The following is a 15,747-nucleotide window of genomic DNA, read 5'->3' on the forward strand; positions in this document are numbered from 1 at the left end:
ATAAATACAAGCGTACCTCATTTTATTGCACTTTGCAGATATTGCATTTTTTTACAAATTGAAGGTTTGTGGCAATCCTGAATCAGGCAAATCTATTGACCTCATTTTTCCAATGACATTGGCTCATTTAGTGTCTCTGTGTCACATTTTGGTAATTTTTGCAATATTTCAGACTTTTTCATTATTATTATATTTTTTATGGTGATCTGTGATCAGTGATCTTTGATGTTACTGTTGCAAAAAGATTACAACTGGCTGAAGGCTCAGATGATGGTTAGCATTTTTTAGCAAGAAAGTTTTTTTTTTAATAAGTTTATTTATTTATTATTTATTTTTGGCTGCATTGGGGCTTCATTGCTGCACGCAGGCTTTCTCTAGTTGCACGAGCAGGGGCTACTCTTTGTTGTGGTGCGCAGGCTTCTCATTGCGGTGGCTTCTCTTGTTGTGGAGCACGGGCTCTAGGCACACGGGGTTCAGTAGCTGTGGCATGCGGGCTCAGTAGTTGTGGCTCGCGGGCTCTAGGGCACAGGCTCAGTAGTTGTGACGCACAGGCTTAGTTGCTACGTGGCATGTGGAATCTTCCCAGAACAGGGCTCGAACCTGTGTCCCCTCAATTGGCAGGCGGATTCTTAACCACTGTGCTACCAGGGAAGTCCCAAGAAGGTATTTTTAAATTAAGGTATGTATATTGCTTTTTAGACATATTTCAATTGCATACTTAATACACTACAGTATAGTGTAAACGTATCTTTTATATGCACCAGGAAACCAAAAAAATTGTGTGACTCGCTTTATTGCGATATTTGCTTTACTGCCATGGTCTGGAACGGAATCCACAGTATCACTGTTGTGTGAACTATTTGAAAGTAAGTTGCAGACATCATGACACTTCATCCCTCCATATGTCAGCATGCATCTCCTAAAAGTGATAGTCCCTTACCTGACTATTAGAACTACTAAAAAAAAATAATAATAACAGAAATGAACAAGTCAGGGCTTCCCTGGTGGCTCAGTGGTTAAGAATCTGCCTGCCAGTGCAGGGGACATGGGTTTGAGCCCTGGTCCGGGAAGATCCCACATGCCACGGAGCAACTAAGCCCGTGCGCCACAACTATTGAAGCCCACGTGCCTAGAGCCCGTGCTCCACAACAAAGAGAAGCCACCATAAGAAGAAGCCCGTGCACCGCAACGACGCGTAGTAGCCCTGCTGGACGCAACTAATGGAAGCCTGCGCGCTGCAATGAAGACCCAACGCAGCCAAAAATAAATAAATAAATAAATAAATAAATAAATAATAAAAAAAGTCAGCACAGGGCAGCAAAGTGGCTCGCTCAGGGATTCTGATGTTCATCTGGACCTGGGAGTCATTCCAGAGGGACAGTTGCAGCTGGAAAGAGCAGGGTGCTCAGTAGAATCAGTCTAGAATCCTGGCTCTGTCCATCTTTAGCTGGGTGACCGTAGGCAAATGGCTCACCCTCTCTGATACTCAGTCCCCCCTAAACCTACCTGCCGAACCTGTTCTGAGGTTCAAATGAGGTCGTGCAAAGTACCTGGCACGTAGTAGGTATTCTTTCCCTTCCTACCCTGTGTTTATAGTTATCTTGTGCTTAGTAGGCATTCAATAATTGTGGAATTCATTAATTCAGTAGGCCACTATTCATGGCTTACCTTGTACCATGTGCAAGGACTTGAAGATTCAGTGGTGAGCAAAACAGACATGATCCTTGCCCCAGCAGAGCTTAAGGACTGTGGGGGAGACAGAGGTCAATCTGTTGGAAGAAGTGTTAGGAGGGTGAACCTTATGGGGCTCCAGGAGGGTAGGGAGAGCTTTCCTTAGGAAGGACTGTTGAGCTGAGAGCAAGGAGAAGCTTGAGCATTCATTGGACAAGGGGAAGCGGGAGAAAGGGGGAGATGAATGACATCATGCCACTTCTCTTGCCCCAGCTTCCCCACCTGTAGAATGAGGTGCTAACACTGTCTTGCCGGTTTGCTTTGAGGACTCAGTGACGTGGTAGATGTGAATATGCTCCGTATGCCATGATGTTCTCCTGCCAGTTCCTCTCAGCAGAGACACCTGTTCTCTCCCTCTGTCCCCACTTGGAAAGCTTACCTCCTGCTTTTCTCTCCTCAGTGTTGGACAAGTGGTGAATATCAAGGCCAAGGTGAACCGGGCCTTCAACTCCAGTATGGAGGTGAGCAGGTGGGTGGGTGGGTTTCTACCTCCTCTTCATTCTCAGCCGCCAGCTCGGGCACACTCACATTCACACTCACAGTGCCCCGATTGAGGCAGCAGAGTTCTGAAACAGCTGACAGGGTTGGGGGGATCCTAGGGCAATGTCCAATATCCATAATACAGAAGGGAAAACTGAGGCTAGGGAGGGGAAGCGATTTGCCCCAGGTCACCAAGCCATGTAGATTCTGATGTGAGCCTTGACTTCCAGCCTTCTGGGTCTTCACACCTAGTCTCAGACCCTCTCTTCAGCAGCCAGGTGGTCTCAGGAATACAGGGAAGATAGCCACTGTGCCTGACCCTGAAGGCAGTGGTCTGGAGGAGGGTGCTGGACTTCCGTCCATTAGCTTACCTCCCACAGCCTCTGTCTGCACATTGTAGAATGGGAACATGATTCCTATGCAGCAGGGTTGTTAAAGGTTTAATGGGAGGACTCTTTGGGGATGCACGGGGCTCTGTGAGCTCTGGAAGAGGGCCTCATCATTCCCATTTTACAGATAAGGAAACTGAGGCCCAGAGAAAGGAAGTGACTTGCTCAAGGTGTCCCAGGGAGCCAGGGGCAGAATCAGAACCTACCCCAGGTCTCTAGCCCCCTGGACTTGGTAGGTGACACAGAAGCACCAGAGGCCAGGCCTGGGGTGGGACTTGCTGTCTCCACCTGCGGGCCCTCGGGTTGGTGAGCTCTGTTTCCTCCCTCCTCAGTCGTCCACCTTGCTCTTCCTCTCCAGGTGGGCATCCAGGTGGCCTCCGAGGACCTGTGCTCTGACAAGCAGTGGAGTGTGTGCAAGGCCTTGGCCACCTTTGTGGCCCACCGGGAGGTCTCCAAGGTAGGTGGCTACACCTGACCACCCGATGCTGCTGGACCACCTGGGCGCCTGTCTACGTGGTGATTCTGGGGGTTGGTGGAGGGGTAGAGGTGGAGGCACAGCAGGGAATCCCCAGAAGAAGGCCCACCTTGTGCTGTGGTTGAACCCCAGGCGCCTCCCCACTCTGCTTTTCCCCACCTCTCCCTGTGCACCTCGCACCCCAGGATCCTCCAGTTCTCTCCATTGCCTCCCATGTCCTGCGTCAACACCCCCCATCCACAGTGCCTTTGCCCAAGGATGGGGACAGGGACACTGGAGGATGAAAGTGATGTATCAGTCAACAGGGAGATGGAAGATGGGGACAAAGAGGGGGCAAGACTTGTAACCATCCAGCAGCCCCAGGCGTGAGCTGGCCGTTTGGGGGACAGGCTCTCACGCTATTCCAGGAAACTTGTCCTGAGCACCCCCCACCTCACCCCCTGCCACAGGTGAAGCTGAAGCAGATCACGCTGCGGACCGAGGAGGAGAAGACAGAGCACAGCGTGGCAGCCGAGCGCCGGCGCATGCGGCTGGTCTACACAGACACCATCAAGGACCTCCTGGCCAACTGCGTCATTCAGGATGGTGAGCGCCGTGCGTGGGGAGGGCAGCCCATGTCCTGCATGGCCCCCTCTGTCCTGGGCCCTTACTGAGCAGAGGGAGGAAGGGAGTCTCCTTGGGGTGTCCACCCATGGGTGGCCTCAGGCCTGGATGGCCCTCTTGCCTCAAGGTTCCTTTGGGGAAAAGGGAGCGTTTGGACATCTCGCCCAGCTCCCAGGAGCCATGAAGATGGACCTGGGACATACAGAAAACCCTTTTAATCCGCTAAATGCATTTGGGTCTCTAGGAGTCAAGGTATTTGGGAAGGTCGTGTTGAGCTTGGCCTTGAAACCCTAGGACTTTTAAAAAAACAGATAGGTAGCTAGGTAGGTAGGTAGGTAGAGATAGGTGTAGGCATAGAGATAGAGTAAAAAGCAAGACTCTCTTCTACCCCAGAACCAAGGCTCCCTCCAGAGGCAGCTACTGTTCGTCATTTGGGGGCATCTTTCCAGAGTATTCTCTGCATATTTAAGCACACTACCTACCAGTTTGCCCTCTCTTTTTACCCAAAAGTAAACATACAGTACATACTGTTCTGTATCTTGCTTCTCTCCCCTTAAAGCATATCTTGGAGAGTGTCCTGTACCAGCACACAAAGGTCCACTTGGGACTGGGAGGATTTTGACAGGTGGAGAGGTGAGGCAGGGTTTTCTGACAGAGGGCACAGGCTGGGCAAAGGCCTAGAGGGGAGACCTTGGATTTGTTCACTGATGTCCAGAACACTAGAATGCAGAGTCATCCTTGAAACCTAAAGGAGGCAATTTTAGGACCAACCAAGGGTGGTTCAGCTGCCCAGAGTGGAGAGAGAGCAGGCGGAAGTAGCAAACACCAGTGAAGGCAGTGAGCTGTGCTCTGAATTCCGTGTGCTGTTATTTATGCTGGGCCCGGAGGCCGTGGCTGGGCAGGCCCAGCTCTTTCTACAGTTGTCAAGGCCCACGGGAACCATCCATCCCACTGCAGCCCCTGTAGATCCCTCCTGTCTTGACAGCCCTTCTACCCAAGCGTCAGTCCAAATGCCTGAGCCTGGCATCCAGGCCCTTGGCTGGCCACTCAGCCTCATCGGGTGCTGTCCCTTTACTTGCCCTCAGCTCCAGCTAAGCCAAAGCCTCGTTGCTCCCTGTGACTGTCCTGCCTGTCTGGTCTCCAGAACTTGGCTCAGGCCTTCAACCTCCCCTCCTCCCTGCCTGTGGCATCTCTGCACAGCCTGCAAGCCAGGTGAAAGGCTACCTCTTTCACAGGCCTTCCCTGATGAGCTCTCCCCACCCCACCCCCCACCCCCCCCCACCGCCCCAGGAGATGGGAGATGCACGGCACCTCCTTGGTGCTGAATAAATAAAAGAATCTGTGTGGGGTGGACTGGTGGGCATGGGGGTCCTGGGCTGCGCATGGGGAGGGTTTGCCCTTGGGAATTTTCTCACCTCCCCGCCTCCCTCCCTCTGCGCCTCTCTGGTCAGATCTGGAGAGCAGAGACTGTAGTCGCATGGTGCCAGCCGAGAAGACCCGAGTGGAGAGTGTGGAGCTGGTCCTGCCCCCACACGCCAATCACCAGGGCAATACTTTCGGGGGCCAGATCATGGCCTGGATGGAGAACGTGGCCACCATTGCAGCCAGGTGAGGGAAGTGGCCTGCCTGTGCCTCCCCTCCTTTCTCTTCCTCCTTCCCTCGGCCAGCTCTCTCCGCGGGAGAAACCCCAGCTTGGTACTGGCATTCAAGACTTCAGAAGCTTGGCTCTTCTTTCAGACCCAGAGAACCAGAGAGGAATGATTTTCTGTGAGCTCACCATTCCTTCCGTGGTTCCCATCATGGCATGGGAAATGCCAAGCCCCCTGGCTGGCACCAGGGCCTCCCCTTGCCCTGGCCCTACTCGCTTTTGCTTCCTGGATCTTAACACTTCTTGCAAATCAAGCCATTTGCCTTTCCCCTTCCAATCCTCCATGCTCCCATCCCCCGCCTTCACTCCTGGCTGGCTTCCCACCATGCCAACTCCAGTATTCTTTGTCTGCTAAAATCCTGCCCATCTCCTCCATGAAGCCTCTTTCACTGTTTCCTTCTCCCTAGAGGTGGAAATAATTACTTCCTTTTCCTATAACCTCTGTGCCAGTCCAGGTCTTGTTCTGTTCCAAGTATCGGGGCTTGTTTTTATAGTTATGATAACTGACATTCACTAACTGGCACTCTCATACCTCCATGACTTTGTACTTCCTGTTCGCTCTGCCATGAGTGCCCTCCCCAACCCACGTTCTCCTCAGCCAGGCACATTCTTCCTCACCCTTTAGAGACCAGCTCCAATGGCCCCTCCTCTGTGTTTAACCTGTGGACGCAGTACATAAGCAATGCTATTTTGGGCAGACCAGGCTATGAGAGTGATAAGATCTCAGAGGACGGTCAGAGTGTGGATAGTCAGGGAAGGCTTTCTGGAGGAGGAGTACTTCATCTGGGCCTTGAATGACGAGTAGCTTTGGGTAAGGAAGGGCTTCCAGATAGTAGGAAAAGCAGGTGCTGGGGTGTAAAAGTTAGAAGGAAAAGGTTTACCGCAAGCCCTGCCCTTTCCTATGTCACCTCAAATTCAGCTTTTTTCCAGCTACGCACGTAGACCTCAGTATTCTAAGCTGTGATATTGGACTTTAGTTCTCTTCCTCTGGGCAGAGCTGTCACTGGGTTGGGTGGGAGTGGGTGGGCCAGAGGGTGGTACGTGTGGTTCTGGGCTGGGTCTGGGGATGGGGGCAGCAGGAGAAGGCTGGCCCAAGCCAGTGGCTGAAGCACTCGAGGCCTTTGTCTGTCCCCCTGACTCCCGCCTCTTCCAGCCGTCTGTGCCATGCCCACCCTACGCTGAAGGCCATTGAGATGTTCCACTTCCGGGGCCCGTCCCAGGTTGGGGACCGTCTGGTGCTGAAGGCCATCGTGAACAACGCTTTCAAGAACAGGTATGGGGCTGGGATGGGCGAGATGGGGCCTCTTGGGGTTGAGGGCTCTTCCTGACATAAGAAGGGACCTTCCTGCCAAACTGCAGGAACTGTTTCCCCTGTAGACGAGGTCTATGAGATCTGAACTCTGCCTGGCTGCTGGGTCCCTTTACCATCACCAAGATTCAGCTCTGATGTTCCTTCTCTGGCCTCCCGAGCCCTGTGCTGCCGCTGTCACAGGTCACACTATGTGCTTGGTGTGTCTCTGTCTCTCTCCCCGGCTCCTGTCTCTGGTCCTGCCACACTGTGGATGCTCAGGTCACAGGGCCACCTCTTGCCAGTGTTCCCTTGTTTATCAAACCCTTTCCTACCCTTTTCCTAAAACAGCAGTTAGTTCCCAGAGCCCTTACCTTTGGAATGAATTCTGATACCCCCATGAAAGCTTTTTGGTGATTTCAAAGATTTGGTCATTTTCAATGATAGCGTAGTTGTTAAAAGTGAGGGATCTGGAGCCAGGCTGCCTGGGTTCAAATTTGGTTCATGGCTTATCAGCTGTGTGACTTTGGGCAAGTTACTTAACCCCTCTGAGTCTCATTTCTTTCACTTGTAAAATGGGGCTCACCACAACTACCTCGTAGCTGTGAGGATTCAATGAGGGGTTACTGGTAGAATGCCAGAGAAAACGTTCAGTGAAGGTCAGCCATTCCTGCTGCTTCTTATTAAAATTATTATTATTATTTTACTATTCACAGTCTGACTATCACACATTCTACTGTCATGCAGGGGGAAAGCCCTGAACTAGGTAGGAGCTGTGAGGCCTGGTTCCTAGTGCAGGTTCTCTTCCTTCCTGACTGTTGCGTGACCTTGGGCAAGTTAGCGCCCTGTTCTAGGTCTTGATTTCCCCATCTGCATAACGTCTACATTCTGGGATCACAGACCTTCCTAAGTGAGGGGCAATGGAGGTGGCTGCTCTTTTATTATTCATAACGACAGTCAGAGAAACAGAAACAGCAGCGACCGAGCTGTCAGGGGCATGGCTACGGCTATTAGAGGGCTGGTGAATAGGCGTATGATGAACATTTTCTCAAATTAGCCTCTGCCCCTCCACCTCCTTTCTTATGTCTTTCCATCACCCTTTGCAGCTTACGTGACGTATTTTATATAGACGTTTGTTGCCCCATCCCCTATCTGTTAGCCCGTGAGGACCTGGACTGGACTGGTTTATTCATTTCTGTGACCCCAGTGACAAGCATGGGGCCAGGGGTGCAGTGGGCACTCTGTAAACATTGTTGAAAGGGAACAGTTCTGGGTTTCCTGCCCATCGGACTCTGATCTGGGCTGTGGGAGGAACTGCAGGAGTACGTGTGTGCCTCTGTGCATGTGTGCGTGCGTGTTGGGGAGGGGGTGGCCTCGGGAAGGTCTTTCCAGCTGAGACCAGCCCTCCTTTCCCCTCAGCATGGAGGTGGGCGTGTGTGTGGAGGCCTACCGCCAGGAGGCCGAGACCCAGCGGCGGCACATCAACAGTGCCTTCATGACCTTTGTGGTCCTCGATGCAGATAACCAGCCTCAGATGTTGCCCTGGATTCGGCCCCAGCCTGGGGTGAGTGCCCCACTACCAGCCCCCCTCCCTCTCTGCCCAGGGTGATAGGACTGGGGAGTGGACCCAGCTCTGTCCTTCTGCCGGGGCCCAGCCAGCCCCGAGTGCCCCGGTATAACCCGCCCCCGGGGATGCTCCTTGTGCAAGGAAGGCACCCTGTGCTTCCTGGAAGAACTCAGACCACGTGCTGGGTGTTAACAGGCATTCATGAGCCTGCAGAGCTGTAAGAGCACTGGCTTTGGGGTCAGAGGTGGGTTGGAACCCCACCTTGGCCACGTTCTAGCAGGTGCCCTCTGTGAGCTTTCACTCCCCATCTATAAGGAGGGTGTATCTGCAGTTCCTGCCTCGCAGGGCTGTTGGGGAGATACTGACCTTGCTCCGGGCTGAGTATGTGGCGACTGCTCTGACCATGGTGACAGGGGAGCAAAAAGCATAGAAATGAGAGTCAGGGACCTGGGTTCAAGGCTGGCTCTAAACAATGTTCCCTTGTGCCTCCTTTGGGCGCGGCTCGGGCTTGCTTCTAGGGGGCCAGGGAGTGACCTTGGAGAGGTTGCCCCTTCTCTCCAGGAAGGTCACCCACCCAGCCCACCCACCTTACAAGACTGAGCATGGGCTGTGAAGACCCCCGCTCCAGAGCTGGGCAGTCAGGATGGGTGGTGGCCGGAGGAGCAGGGAGCCTGGCGGTGGGACTGTAGACAGTCCACGAGGCCCTTTCAGGCTTTTGCCACTTAACGTTCACGAGTCGGGAGACGTTAGAAGTAGTGGTTCAGAGGGTGGGCTCTGGGTTCAGGCCGTCTGGGCTCTGTTCCCGTCCCCACTCCTTAGCCCTGTGACCTTGGCTGAGCCACTTAGACTTTCCGTGACTCAGTTTCCTCCTCTGTAAAATGGGGATAGTACTGGGAGTTCCCTGGTGGCCTAGTGGCTAGGATTCTGGGCTTTCACTGCCGTGGCCCGGGTTCAGTCCCTGGTGGGGGGAACTGAGATCCCGCAAGCCACACAGCGCAGGCAATTAAAATAATAAAATGAAATGAAATGAAATAAAATAATTGGGGATAGTACTAGTGCCAATAATGCTTAGATGCAGTTTTGCATGGAAAACACTTCAGAAGCATGTCTGCCCATAGCAAGTTCTCAATAAATGTGGGTTCTTAGCATTGTAAGTGCCCTTTGGGGATCCCCTTTTACGGAGGAGGAAGCAGGTACAGTGAGGGCAGGTGGTGTTCCCAGAGTCACTCAGGGAGCCTCAGGGGAAGCTGGGGCTGGGGCTCAGCGACGGGGCACTGTCCTGTGCAGGCTGCCCCAGTGAGATCTGAACTTCACTTTAGGGCTGCAGGGAGGGTCTCCTTGGGCCCTTTGGGGAAGGGGGCAGGCAGTAATGGGGGCGGGGGCAAGCTGTTTGTCCCTCCTGCACCACAGTCTGTCTCCTCTCCCCAGGATGGCGAGCGGCGGTACCGAGAGGCCAGTGCCAGGAAGAAGATTCGCCTGGACAGGAAAGTGGGGGCCGGGTGGTGAGAGTGGACACGGCTCTAGGGCTTCCCTGTCTGCTCCCTGGCCCTGGGAACTTGTGTTTCTTCGGTGCTTCCCCTGGGCTGGGCCTTTACATCCAGGCAGCCTCTGGTCTTGGCCTCATGACACAGTGATCTTACTGGCCCCTTGTACAGGTGAGGACAGAGGGATTAGGTGGCCATGGGCACTCAGATAGGAATGATGGGCAGAATGAGAATTTGAACCTGGCCAGGTGTGACCAAATTTACTTCTTGTGTTCCTCCCATTGAATCTGATGCCCGTTTGGCAGATGAAGAAAGAAAGGCTCTGAGAGGAGATGCAATTGCTTAAGAAGCAAATCCAGGTGTGAATGACTCTGCTGTGAAAGCACTTCACAAACTTGAAAGGGCTGTCAACGCACCAGGATTCACCCTCCGATGTTAATAAGAAAAGTGCGCATATGTGGAGGGTTTACCATGTGCCAGGCACTGTTCTCCCTGTGACGACCCCATGAGGAGGCAGGTGTGACCACTGATCCCATTTTACAGCTGAGGACACTGAGGCATAGGGTGAAGTCGCTTAGCAAGGGTGTTGGGGGTCTGCACCTTTCCCCCAGCCCGCCCCCGCCTCTGAGTGTGTATGTCCTCAGCTGCTGTTTTCTGTGTCCCATCCAGTCTCCCTGGCCAGACAGGAGTCTCTCCCACGCCGCTGGGCTGAGCACAGGGCCTGGCACACAGTAAGCCAGCAGTGAAGTCTGTGGAAAGAGATGGGCTCCCAAGGGAACAAGGTTGTTGTTTTCCCTCTCTCCCAGGAAGTACATTGTGTCCTGTAAGCAGGCGGAGATGCCCCTCTCTGTCCCCTGGGACCCTAGCAACCAGGTAAGGCCTTCTGCTCTGAGCGGCCCGTTCTCAGGCCCGTTGGGATCCCCGATCCTCCCCTCTTGTGAGCGGGTTTGGAGGTAGGCCCGGAGGGGACAGGATACTGCTGCCTCAAGACTGGCACAGGTAGCCCAGGGCTTTCCTGTGTCCCTTTGCTTGGCAGGAGGGAGCTGGGGCCCCAAGAGGAGGAGGAGTCTGCCAAGCCCCGGCCTCCTTTCCCAAAGCCAAGGGCCCCTTCCTTCACGTCCAGTTTCCTCTCCCCGCCCCAGCGCAGCCCGGCACGGAGCCCCCGAGGAAGGCGGAAGTTGAGGCTTCTCTGTGTGCTCTGTCCAGGTGTACCTGAGCTACAACAACGTCTCCTCCCTGAAGATGCTCGTGGCCAGGGACAACTGGGTGCTGTCCTCAGAGACCAGCCAGGTAGCTGACCCCACCCTCCCAGCTTTCCTTCCTCCTCGGAGCCACCAGAGGTGGCTGACTGTGAGACACAAAAACCCTCTCAAAGCACTCCAGTCAAAGGGAGTTTCCTTAAAGGGAGCTGGATGAGGCCATGAAACCAGCCCAGTTAGAGAAGCAAACCTGCCCCGCCAGGGCCTGGAGTGGGGGTCCCCCCTCCGGATCCTCTCCTGCCCACCCACCTTCTTGCCACCCATTTCATCCTCCCCCGCTGCGTCCTCCCTCTCTCTGCTCCTTCTACAGTGACGCACTGCTGGGATGGGGGCCTGGGGCAAGCGCGGGCTGAGGGAGGACTTGAGCTCTGCCACTTTGGCCTGTGACTTTAGGGGGCTGGACGGCACCTGGCTCTGAGGATTCGTTCTGTTGTTGTGTCGGCCCCTGCTTCTTTATCTCCTTTTAACAAAATTTTTCCACATTAAGAAAATCGAGGTATAATTTACATGTAGTGAAATGTCCCCTTTTTACTGTATAATGCTACTAGTTGGGAAAACACATAAAGTTACAGAATCGCTACCATAATCAAGATACAGAACATTTCCATAATCCCCCCAGTTTCTCTCATTCCCCATGGTGGTCAAGCCTCTTCCCACCCCCAGCCCCAGGAAACCACGGATCAGTTTTCTGTCCCTTTAGTTTTGTCTATTTTGAGAATGCCCAATACGGGGAGTCATACGGTATATAACCTTTCAATCTGACTTCTTTCTCTTGGCACAAGTCATTCACTCGTGTTGAGTGCCTGTTTGAGTTTGTTCCATTTCGTAGTGAGTACCGTTCCATCCTGTGCTTATGCATACAGTCACTGCTCCTTCAGACACCTTCCCATCCACTTGTGCTGAATCTCCCCATTTACATGGGAATGCGACCGAGGCTCAGAGAGGTTGAGTCGCTTGTTCACAGTCACACAGCAATCAGTGGCAGCCCTGAGCTTCCAGCCCCGGTCCCCAGCATAGGCTGAGGAGGAGGCGCAGGAACGAGGCTGCCCTCTGGCCCACGCAGGTCCGCCTGTACACTCTAGAGGAGGACAAGTTCCTCTCCTTCCACATGGAGATGCTGGTGAACGTGGACGCCGCCCAGGCCTTCCTGCTCCTCTCAGACCTCCGTCGGAGGCCCGAATGGGACAAGCACTACCGGTGAGGGCAGCGGGGTGGGATGCAGAGGTGGGCCCTCAGGTGTCTCCTCCTGAGCCGTCCCCCCACTGTGCTCAGCGCCTGCCGGCCTTTAGCAGGGAGGATGGGGGTGGGGCACTTGGTTATGTGTTAGGTGAGCATCAGAGTCAAGGGTAGTCTGAGCCCTCAGGGAGGAGAGTGAGCCTGGAATTGGAGTCGGGGGCCTGGGTTTAAGTCTTGTTCCTGGCCTAACGAACTGTGACCATGGCAAGTCATGTCTTTTCTGGGCCTCAGTTTCCCTCCTCTTAAAATGGGTACTTGAGGTGTGGGTTGTAGATTTGCACCCAGGGATAGATCAGTGATTTTCAAAGCGTGTTCTGTGGAGTTCTGCCTTCCCAGAAGGGGCTCAGGGACTGCTTGGGGAGGTAGTTGGAAGTGGAGGGGGTGGGTGGGAACCCCTCCCAGACTCATGGTAACTCAGAGAACGGCCAATTTGCTGAATTTACCAAGTTTGCCAGTTCTTCGTGTGGATATGTACAGGAATGTACAGGAATGTTATTTTTTAATGTAGTGAGTTCCTGAATATAAATGTTATTCCTATAAATGCACTTGTTCCCCAAATTTATTGACTCTCCATGTAAGTTTTTGCTTAGGAAAATAGCCAGAATTTCAGTGTTTAATATGGGAATGTTGAAGTTGAAACTGGTATTTTTTCAAATCCCTTTCAAGTCATTTTCTGTTATGCCAACGCCCTCCTTTGGGGGTTCTTTGATCATTTCTCCAATGGCTTATTAAGAGGAGCCTATATTCCTCAGTGTATCCATAAGGGGGACCTGTGCATTTGGAAATTCAGTAAGCAGGTCATTTGGTGAGTTGATATTTGACAAATTGGCCTTCCCCTACCTTTCCCCATCTCTCTTCACCAAAGCAGGCCCGCTTGTAGCTGTTCACACACAGGCTTTCTGCATAAGGTTTCTTTGCAAGAAGGGCTGAGTTGCTTTAAAAAGCCCTGGTCTAGGTTTGCCTCAGGCCTGCTGGCCATGCCATCCTGGAAGCCTGAGAGGTGATTTGGTGGTGGATGTTGGGGAGAAGGGATTGGGCATGTGGTAGGAAGGCTTCTTGGAGGAGGTGGGCTGGTGTGGGCCTTCAAGGCCCAATCATATCTTGATGCTTGATGGGATTGGGGGGTGTGTCCTGAGGGGAAGGGAGACCCTAGCAGCTTTCCTCCACCCTGCCCACAGCTGCCCCGTTCCTGAGGCAGCTTCCAGGGTGGGCGGGAGAGCAGGGAAAAGGTGGCGGGTCTGGACGTGGCTGGGTGTGTCTCTGCGTGGATGTCCTTGTGTGTGTGCGCGTGTTGGTGTAAGCCTACGTGTGTCTACCTGGGCACACGCGTGCAGTGTGCCCGGGCCTGAGGGGCACAGCTCTGGCGCCCAACAGCCCAAGCACGTCCCACACCTGCTTCCTTATTAGCTCTGTGGCCGGAGGTGAGTTATTTCTCTGAGTCTCAGCCCCCTCATCTATAAAATGGGGATACTAAGAGTACCAACTGCATGGGCTGACGTGGGGTTAGGTGAGATAGTACCCGTAACGCTCTTAGAACAGGTCTGGCACACAGTGGGTGCTCACTGAATATTCAGTACAACTCCTAAGTCATCACACATCTGCGTAGGGCATGTGCATCTGCATAGACAGACACCCATAGTTTTGTGTGTGCATCGGGGGGTGTCTATCTATGCGTCTGTGCGCATGTGTGCCCACGGGTGTGTGTGTTCATTTGCTTGTGTATGTGTCTGTGTGCCCGTGTGTGTGTTTATCTTGACAGCCTTCTCTGCCCTCCTGTGGTCCCTGCTGAGCAGTGTTGGGGTGAAATATACCCCAAGCATCTGCTCAGGGCAGCTGAAGCACGGGAGGGCCTGGGTCACACCTGCTCTCCCACGAGGAGCTGGTGTGACGCCCCTGGGTTTTGCACAGGAGCGTGGAGCTAGTGCAGCAGGTGGACGAGGATGATGCCATCTACCACATCATCAGCCCCGCCCTCGGTGGTGACCCCAAGCCCCAGGATTTTGTGATCCTGGCCTCTCGGCGGAAGCCTTGTGACAACAGGTGCGTGCCTGCCTTCTGGGGTGGGAGGTGGGCAGGGCTCATCTTCCTCCCCAGGGAGGGAACATCAGCCTAGAGTCAGCCCTCTGCTTCCTACTGGCCGCAGTGGTCTTACTGTGGGTAGAATGGAGGACATGGGGATGCCTGGCCCCTCTAGTCACTCATGCTCTAAAGCGGGGTGGTCTCTGTCCCTGGGATAGTGAGGGCGCCTTGTCCCAGGCCACAGACAGGCCAGTTCTCACATGGCTGACTCCTTGGCCTCCAGCCTCTGAAGGCCCTGTGTTGGCTGAAGGGTGGTGAGGCTGTCAGCTGTGCCATGGTGGGGATGCCAGAGAGACGGCATCACTTCTGCTAGAGACAGGCAAAAAGATGAAGCACAAAAATCCCAAAGAGCAACACTGCTTCCTGAGTGTCTGCAGTGGAGGGGCTTTTCCAGAAAGTCCACAGTGCAGTCACGCTGGCTCCTGGTGAGTTCAGAGCTGCTAACCCACAGGCATCTCCTCTTTCCAGCTTGGCCCAGAGCCAGGCTCTGTGTGCCTCAGACTCTGGAACCAGGCCCTCACCCTCTCCTGTGTCCCCTCCACCCCCTTCCTCCATTCCAGGGACCCCTATGTCATTGCGATGAGGTCAGTCACGCTGCCCACGCACCTCGAGACCTCGGAGTACAGGCGTGGGGAGACCATCTGCTCAGGCTTCTGCTTCTGGCATGAGGGGGATCAGTTGACCAAGGTGAGGCTGGGTGTCTCCTTTCCCCCTCCCACCCAGATTCACCCCAAAGCCACGCTTGTGTCCAGAACTCAGCACCGTCCAGCTCAGACAGTTCCCGACTCAGGCTCCCCTGCCTGCCAGCAGTCTCTCTCTTCCAGCTCAGGGGAGCCTAGGAGTGTCAGGGGCTGAACATGAGCCTTCATTAAGACCTGATCTGTGCTACGCCCGAGGCCACTGCAGGGTCTTGGAAAAGGCACTGGACACAGAGGGCAGAGGCCCTGGGTTCTGATCTAAAATTCTATCTCCTCGTTTACGTATTGTCTAGGAAGGCTTTAAATGGCTCTCAGCGCCCATAAAACTCAGCAGGACAGTCAGTGTTGACTAATGCGTAGGGGAGAAGGCTGAGAGTGGCTGGGCTGGGGATGCCCACTGCCCCTTCCCCAGCTCACAGTGGCTCTGAGACTCCCCCCAGGCAGGGACTTGGACAGTGCTAGCTAACGGAACACATCGAAACTGACGAGCTCCTCAGGGCAATCCTTGGGCTTATTCTAACTTGCAGATGGCCCTAGAGCACCTTCATTTAAAAAAGGGATTTTGTGCTGGGCTCTGGAGACCCAGCCCCGGTCCTCCAGGGCCTCCCGGCTGACAGGGGAGACACGTGATGACAGTAGTGTGTGGTGACAGAGGGAAGCCAGGGCTGTCAGCACCCGGGGTGGGGATGAGGGGTGTAGGAGGTCACACCCGCCAGTCACGCAGTCTTCTAAGGCCTCAAGTGCCGACTGGTGTTTGCTGCCTTCCTAGCAGGCGACAAGGCTGCCTCCCACCCGCCTCACGTCCACTCA

The 15,747-nt window shown here is 54.0% G+C and overlaps 1 protein-coding gene across 1 annotated transcript in view; it reads left to right on the forward strand.

Moving 5' to 3' along the window:
* The window catches only part of ACOT11 (acyl-CoA thioesterase 11), a gene marked incomplete at its 5' end in the record, with an annotated part of 45,424 nt that overhangs the window by 29,352 nt on the left and 325 nt on the right, over nucleotides 1-15,747 (forward strand). The window contains 12 exons of the mRNA XM_079936408.1: nucleotides 2,132-2,192; nucleotides 2,959-3,057; nucleotides 3,525-3,660; nucleotides 5,130-5,286; nucleotides 6,480-6,599; nucleotides 8,034-8,178; nucleotides 9,610-9,669; nucleotides 10,476-10,538; nucleotides 10,872-10,955; nucleotides 11,988-12,121; nucleotides 14,069-14,200; nucleotides 14,800-14,926. Of these exons, the coding sequence (XP_079792534.1) occupies nucleotides 2,132-2,192; nucleotides 2,959-3,057; nucleotides 3,525-3,660; nucleotides 5,130-5,286; nucleotides 6,480-6,599; nucleotides 8,034-8,178; nucleotides 9,610-9,669; nucleotides 10,476-10,538; nucleotides 10,872-10,955; nucleotides 11,988-12,121; nucleotides 14,069-14,200; nucleotides 14,800-14,926 (1,318 nt within the window). The remainder of the gene's footprint in view (nucleotides 1-2,131; nucleotides 2,193-2,958; nucleotides 3,058-3,524; nucleotides 3,661-5,129; nucleotides 5,287-6,479; nucleotides 6,600-8,033; nucleotides 8,179-9,609; nucleotides 9,670-10,475; nucleotides 10,539-10,871; nucleotides 10,956-11,987; nucleotides 12,122-14,068; nucleotides 14,201-14,799; nucleotides 14,927-15,747) is intronic.

The sequence above is a fragment of the Stenella coeruleoalba genome (assembly GCF_951394435.1).
Source record: "Stenella coeruleoalba genome assembly, chromosome: 1".
NCBI classification, from domain to species: Eukaryota; Metazoa; Chordata; class Mammalia; order Artiodactyla; family Delphinidae; genus Stenella; species Stenella coeruleoalba.